The sequence below is a fragment of the Sinocyclocheilus anshuiensis genome, unplaced genomic scaffold (genome assembly GCF_001515605.1).
Source record: "Sinocyclocheilus anshuiensis isolate Anshui unplaced genomic scaffold, SAMN03320099.WGS_v1.1 scaffold205, whole genome shotgun sequence".
Lineage (NCBI taxonomy): Eukaryota > Metazoa > Chordata > Actinopteri > Cypriniformes > Cyprinidae > Sinocyclocheilus > Sinocyclocheilus anshuiensis.
In genome coordinates, this window is record NW_015536497.1 from 1261826 (window position 1) to 1269412 (window position 7587).

At 38.3% G+C, this 7587-nt stretch overlaps 1 protein-coding gene across 1 annotated transcript in view; it reads left to right on the top strand.

Annotated features, from left to right (window-relative positions):
- The window catches only part of LOC107688392 (GDNF family receptor alpha-2-like), a 142842-nt gene that overhangs the window by 70542 nt on the left and 64713 nt on the right, over positions 1-7587 (top strand). Inside the window, exon 4 of the mRNA XM_016486051.1 lies at positions 3372-3686. Coding sequence (XP_016341537.1) covers positions 3372-3686 — 315 coding nt within the window. The remainder of the gene's footprint in view (positions 1-3371; positions 3687-7587) is intronic.

The window sequence follows — 7587 nt, forward strand, 5'->3', positions numbered from 1 at the left end:
ACTAAGACCAGTGTCAAAACTTAAACGAAAAATGGAGTGAAAATGCTGCCAAAACCTAAAACGTGTAGCTTTTCGAGACGCTGAAATTTAACATTTCTAAGTTTAATAAAATTAATAGATTTCAGCTGTGGTAATACAAAAAATAGTGCAACATACATTTGCTGATTTGTTTATTTATTTATTTTTGATTGATTGATTGATGCAGGGTCCAGGACTCGTATCGGGGGCAAGGAATTGAGTACATAAATACTTTTCAGTGACCAAAAAGGCGATCCCAAAATCCATAGAAACCTTTGAAAACAGAAATCGCGTTCGTCTGAAATAACCATGGCAACAATACGCAACTCCCGCACTTTTAGTTTGGATCGGTGTCTTATCAAACGCTACACCGGCAAAATATAAATTGAAAACCCACGCAGACAATCATTTATCATATTGACAGTGTAATAATATGGTTTAACTGCCTGCGTAAAGTAGACATTTGACGGTCAAAGAGACAGTTTACAGAATGAATTCACTCTTTCATGCTGGCAGGCATCCATACTTTAATAGTCTCTTGTACAACATCACTCATTCAGTGGAAAGATCAAGATTAGCGTGTGGGATGCGCAGACAGCTGTAAATTATCCAAATGCATTACCTACCATAGGCGGAGCGTGTGTAAGGAAGGCTTAGCCTTCCCCGGCCTGGGGACTTGAGGCAAAAATGCCACTAAATTGGACAAAAATGCCCCTGCACAAACAATTAAATCTATTACGTCTGTTGCGAACAAAATTAATATGGATAGACAGTGTCGACTGCGAAATTAAAGTAAGATCTGCTCACGTTGCTCCGTATATAGAAGTAGATTGCTCGTTATTTTGAAGAACTTCGGGGCATCGTTACGTGAGCTGTTATATCTAAAGGTGAACTAAAACCATTGTCAAAACTTAAACGAAAAATGGAGTGAAAATGCTGCCAAAACCTAAAACGTGTAGCTTTTCGAGACGCTGAAATTTAACATTTCTAAGTTTAATAAAATTAATAGATTTCGGCTGTGGTAATACAAAAAATAGTGCAACATACATTTGCTGATTTGTTTATTTATTTATTTTTTATTGATTGATTGATGCAGGGTCCAGGACTCGTATCGGGGGCAAGGAATTGGGTACATAAATATAAAGTACATAAATACTTTTCAGTGACCAAAAAGGCGATCCCAAAATCCATAGAAACCATTGAAAACAGAAATCGCGTTCGTCTGAAATAACCATGGCAACAATACGCAACTCCCGCACTTTTAGTTTGGATCGGTGTCTTATCAAACGCTACACCGGCAAAATATAAATACATAAATATAAATAATCACATCTTAAATACATCTCCAAACAGCAATTAAAAACTTTAAGCTTTTAAGATAGGGCCACACACTATGTTTTGCGCAAGAGGAACCTCAGCAGTTTGTGCCCATTAAGTATCATTAGTTGCAATTAGTTACTTATGTTTAAAGTAGACCTGCATAAACTAATGCCTTGTTGTCGGTCTTGTAGCTAAATGTATAGGCCTAGCGTGTGGGATGCGCAGATAGCTGTAAATGATCCAAATGCATTACCTACCATAGGCGGAGCGTGTGTAAGGAAGGCTTAGCCTTCCCCGGCCTGGGGACTTGAGGCAAAAATGCCACTAAATTGGACAAAAATGCCCCTGCACAAACAATTAAATCTATTACGTCTGTTGCGAACAAAATTAATATGGATAGACAGTGTCGATTGCGGAATTAAATTAAGATCTGCTCACGTTGCACCGTATTTCATTTGAGGCGTTTTTACGGTGTTGCGCATTTGAACCAATCACACAACATTCTGTTGAGCTTAGGAATGCAATGGCCAATCAGAGGAGTTCAGATGAGTCATCGTTGAAAATCATCGTATCGGGGGCAAGGAATTGGGTACATAAATATAAAGTACATAAATACTTTTCAGTGACCAAAAAGGCGATCCCAAAATCCATAGAAACCATTGAAAACAGAAATCGCGTTCGTCTGAAATAACCATGGCAACAATACGCAACTCCCGCACTTTTAGTTTGGATCGGTGTCTTATCAAACGCTACACCGGCAAAATATAAATACATAAATATAAATAATCACATCTTAAATACATCTCCAAACAGCAATTAAAAACTTTAAGCTTTTAAGATAGGGCCACACACTATGTTTTGCGCAAGAGGAACCTCAGCAGTTTGTGCCCATTAAGTATCATTAGTTGCAATTAGTTACTTATGTTTAAAGTAGACCTGCATAAACTAATGCCTTGTTGTCGGTCTTGTAGCTAAATGTATAGGCCTAGCGTGTGGGATGCGCAGATAGCTGTAAATGATCCAAATGCATTACCTACCATAGGCGGAGCGTGTGTAAGGAAGGCTTAGCCTTCCCCGGCCTGGGGACTTGAGGCAAAAATGCCACTAAATTGGACAAAAATGCCCCTGCACAAACAATTAAATCTATTACGTCTGTTGCGAACAAAATTAATATGGATAGACAGTGTCGATTGCGGAATTAAATTAAGATCTGCTCACGTTGCACCGTATTTCATTTGAGGCGTTTTTACGGTGTTGCGCATTTGAACCAATCACACAAAATTCTGTTGCGCTTAGGAATGCAATGGCCAATCAATTATTGTCTAAAAAGACGGGTTTATGATGTTTAATACATTTGCTGCTTTTAGCCTTAGAGTTGGTTCACTCTCCGCCTATGTGTATTACTATTATTTATTAAGTGTCCCTTTGTAACCTGTGAATGCTAAGTTAGTAATTAAAGAACGTTTTTACGTGCTAATTACATAATGACCCTTTTGGGAAACATCCTATAGAGATTTAGTACTAAAGTGCTTATTAACATTCTACTTAGTGTTTTGGGAAATCTAGCCCAGGTTATTCGAACCCATAACCATTGAGAGGAACTGTCCATGGTGCTGAAAACAGAGAAAACCACTTATTATTATAAAATAACACCAACAGGATTGTTTTTTTCATTTACATGTTCAGGTTGTATTATTATATATTGTATAGTCATATTTTACATGTTTTATTTAAATGTTTTCACATTGTGTTTGACATGACAGTAATGTTGAGTAATTCAGTTCACGGCCAACTGGTACAGTTCCTTACTCCACTGACAGAAGTCGCTGTCGTTAGGGTTTAATGCTTTCTGCTGTATCACTGTGTGAAAAAATGGTGAACGAAAACTTATGACCCTTTTGGGTCTCTAAAAAAATACAAAATATTATTGGTTGTGTTCTTTTCCAAATTAAGTCATATTAAAAACAAATAAATCAAAACTTCATTCACACCACCTCTTACCCGGTCTGATAATGCCCCTGCCCTTCCCGCAGATGAGGTGGTACTTTCCATGGCCAGCCATTTTGCCTTGTCAGGGCTGGAAACTCAAGGTTGGAGAGCCCCCATGGACTGCCTGAGGGCCAGTGAGGTGTGCAACCAAAACTCACAGTGCAGTTCACGCTTCCGCATCATGCGCCAGTGCCTGGTAGGTCGTGACAGGACTACCATGCTGGGCAACAGAGAATGTCAGGCCGCTCTTGAGGTGCTGCAGGACAGCCCCCTGTATGACTGCCGCTGCAAGAGGGGCATGAAGAGGGAGCTCCAATGTCTGCAGAGCTACTGGAGTATTCATATGGGTCTCAATGAAGGTAAGGCTGAGTTTTTGATCTTAAAGTACTTTTCTGTCCCATCCCGTACAGAGACAGCTATATGTAAGCCATTTTCAAAGGTTGATTTCTGTGAAAAGTGTAAAAATGCTGGCACTATTTGTTTAGGAATCTTGCCTAGCCCAACACAACTGCTCGACCAATGGAGTGAGTTTTGGCCGCATCTGTTTGGTGACCAGTGTGACACACATTGCCTTTAAAGTGACTGTTTATCCAAAAAACATTTGGTCATATACATCATGTACATGCGGATTGCCAGATTGAGGACACTCAACAGGAACAAGCTAAATTGACGAGTCTTACACTGTGAGTTGATGAGTTGATTTATCCGCATTTTAATATTCCTCTGGTCATAGAGCTTTTTAGATGGATACAGCAGCCTTTCAGTTCGGGGCAGAAACTGCAATCTCTGACAAAACTCATTTGCTGGCTTCAATGACTGCAATATGCTATGTTTTCCACCAACTGGCAACCCAGGGAGTAATACTATTGGGTAAATTGGCAGTTGGTGGAATCAAAACAAAAGCAGACATTCCGACATGGAACACACAATTCGAAGTACAATAACTGGCTGTAGCATTGTTTTTGGAATAAACAAGCATGTTTCCTAAATATCTGCAAACCTATTATGGTATTTTTATGATTTAGTATAATTTTTTTTTATGCTTTCAAAAAAATGATCATACAGCACCTTAAACTAAAGCTATAAATAAATGTTAATTGAAATTAAGCTGAAATAAAATAAAGTGTAAACTATAAAGCAATAAAGTATAACCTTAATATCTATAATAGTATAAAAATAATACTACACTGCTGTGAAACAAAATGTGATATTTTGAAACATGCTTTTGTCCATACAATGAAAGTCAATGGGGTCCAAAACAACCGTGGCAACAAATTAAGAATTTGTTCCCTTGTTTTAGCATTAGAATTCTTATTTTGTGTCCATGGTTTAACTAAAACAAGGGTATGGAGTAAAATGAGCGAACACATTCTTAATTTGTGGTACAAATTCTTCATTTGTGGCCTCAATAAATATATATATTTTTGTCCGCATGTCATGTCCGGGGGCTCTCTAGAAATGACATATTTCATTTTTGTGTGAACTGTTCTTTTAAGTGATATTTGATGTTTGAAATATTGTGCATCAAAACTGTCCTGGTGGAACCTTGTAGACAAATGTCTGAGTTGCTTTTCCAAGTGCTGCATAATAGATCATTTGTTTTTTACTTGACGCAAGGCCGATCTGTAGCATAGATTTAGGGTGGTGTTGATGTGCGGAGCAGACAATTAACCAGATTGCAGAGAAAGTCAATAAGCGTACCTGCTCTCTTTACAGTCAGTCCATTACAGAAGCATTCAGACTTCTGAAATGGCTGTTAGCATTTGCCTTTGGGAGTGTAGGGGAATCATTATAGGATTTAAGCAGTGCAAATCGGCCTGAATTATAACCCATCTGCTTTGGCAGTTGCTGCGGGAGCCACAACAAATAGGGTCCTATTGATGCGAGTAATCAGAGAGCCTTTTAAAGCAACTGCCCCTCTCAAGTCTGGCATTTCAATGAGGCATTGTGGACTGCTGGGCCTGCTTACTGACTGCTGAGGTAAGGGGAAAAAATAAATATCACACAGCTTCCTTTCATCAGAAGCTGTGTACAAATAGATTAGGTAAAATCACACAGAGAATAATAAGTGATGCAACAGACATGTTGGCACAGATGAAGGTGTTCATACAGGGCATTAACAATTAGCAAGAACTTATTTGGGTGTTCCAGAAGTTAAGAAGCAACTTGTACTTATATAAACTTTATGTCCTCAGTTTCCAAACAAATGATTTGCTCTTTGAGCACTTCTCTATTGATGTTGCTCCAGCACTTGAAAATGATTGGACCCAGTTTTGTGTCCTACTTTGGAAAGCACCAGCCCTCATTATGATGTTTTTCTTGTGACTTTGCTCTTCAGTCCACTACAGCCATTTCATTGGGCTTCAGAAAAATACAGGTTGCTCTCAAGTGATGGTGAGGGACCATGCGGCAATGATTGCACCTTGACAGAACTCTATCAAATCCACAAATGCCACACAATTGGCCCAACGAACACACTCAATAATCAACCAAACTAAGAGCGGCCCCATCAAAGGTTAATTTTTCTACTATTCTGTTTGAATGGAATGGATTTTCTATTTCTAAAGAAACAGGCCTCCATAAACTGAGCTATAAGGATGTAGAAAAACATGGGAACGAAATTGGAGTGAGAAGTCGCTGAAGTTGCCGCAAGCTCAGAGACCGCGAGAGTTTTAAGGGTTTGCCAAAGCAAGCAGGAAGTTGGAGTTCTCCCTCATCGCAGTGCTAAAACGACTCAGCGCTCTGTTGGAGCATAACCCCTTCTCCTCGATCGCTCCCTCTTGCTGAGTCAAAGCCCTTGCAGCATGGGCAATATTCATTCTGATCCATAACACAGAGAGGCATGTTTTGGCATTCAGAAAATCACCAACAGTCACTGCCAACTAGGATACCTGAGACATCTGCTCCAGATTTAGAAACACAGGCCTAGTTGTGTTTTACAATTTACATGAAGCTGTCCATCTCCACTAAAGTCTCCTGTTGATCAGGATTTACAAACCTACTTGATTTTTGAGGCCAAACATCAGGGTGCTGAAAGCAGAACCGTTAAACGAATAGCTTACCCATTCACTTGCTTACCAATGGATCTTCTGCTGTGAATGGGTGCCATCAGAATGAGCATCTGATAAAAACATCACAATAATCCACAAGTAATTGTTTCCCTTTAAAATATGAGTTCTCTATCCATAATATTGCTTGCAGTGAAAGTTGTCTCATCTGAATCAGGAGAGAAATATGCACATATCAAGCACCATTTATAAGTGAAAACAGTCCAAAACAAATGTGTTGGTGAATTTTGATGTGAGAGGACAACCGGGTATGTATTTTTTCACTGGAGGAAGTGTTATTATGGATTATGAACTCATATTTTGGCCAGAAGCAATTCTGCATGTTTCTTGCAAACATTCAGCATTTTACAAGATGTTAATTGATGGACTGGAGTTGTGTGGATTACTTGTGGATTATTGTGATGTTTTTATCAGCTGTTTGGACTTTCATTCTGATGGCACCCATTCAATGCAGAGGATCCATTGGTGAGCAAATGATGTAATATTAAATTTCTCCAACTATGTTCTGACAAAGAAACAAACTCATCTACATCTTGGATGGCCTGAGGGTGATTTTTAGCAGTTTATCTTAATTTTTTTTGGGTGAGCTATTTTTTTAAGCAAGAATACTTGGGCAGCTGAAAACATCATGCTAAATGAGCTGTGGTGTCATGGTGACCCTACAACCCTCTACGCACACCTTGGCAATATAATCGCCATTGGCTAGTAAATTTTTTTGTTTACTCGCCTAAAACAATAATTTTGATTTGTTATTGCACATAACAACCTAAATATTTGTATTTGCTAAGGTACATTTTAGCTGGTGGGCTTGTTTGTGCTGGGACACTAATGAATACATTAATAAGAAACATTTAAGTGATTATTTCAAAGCTAATGATTAGTTTGTGCTAATGGAAAGATAATGACTGTTATAATTATCCTAAATTATTTGAGAATTAAGCATATTTGTTATTTTTATGGGAAAATAACTGAACTTCTGCACTGCACTATTTAATATAATCAGGAGAAAGGATATTTGCAGTTATTACTGTAGGAAGCTATTTGTGTCTTATAAAAACATTAGTTTTGCTGGTATAATATTACTACATGAAACAGGATATATACATTCCTATATTTGTATATGTACTGTACACCATGTATATAAATATACAGTGGGTACGGAAAGTATTCAGACCCCCTTAAATTTTTCACT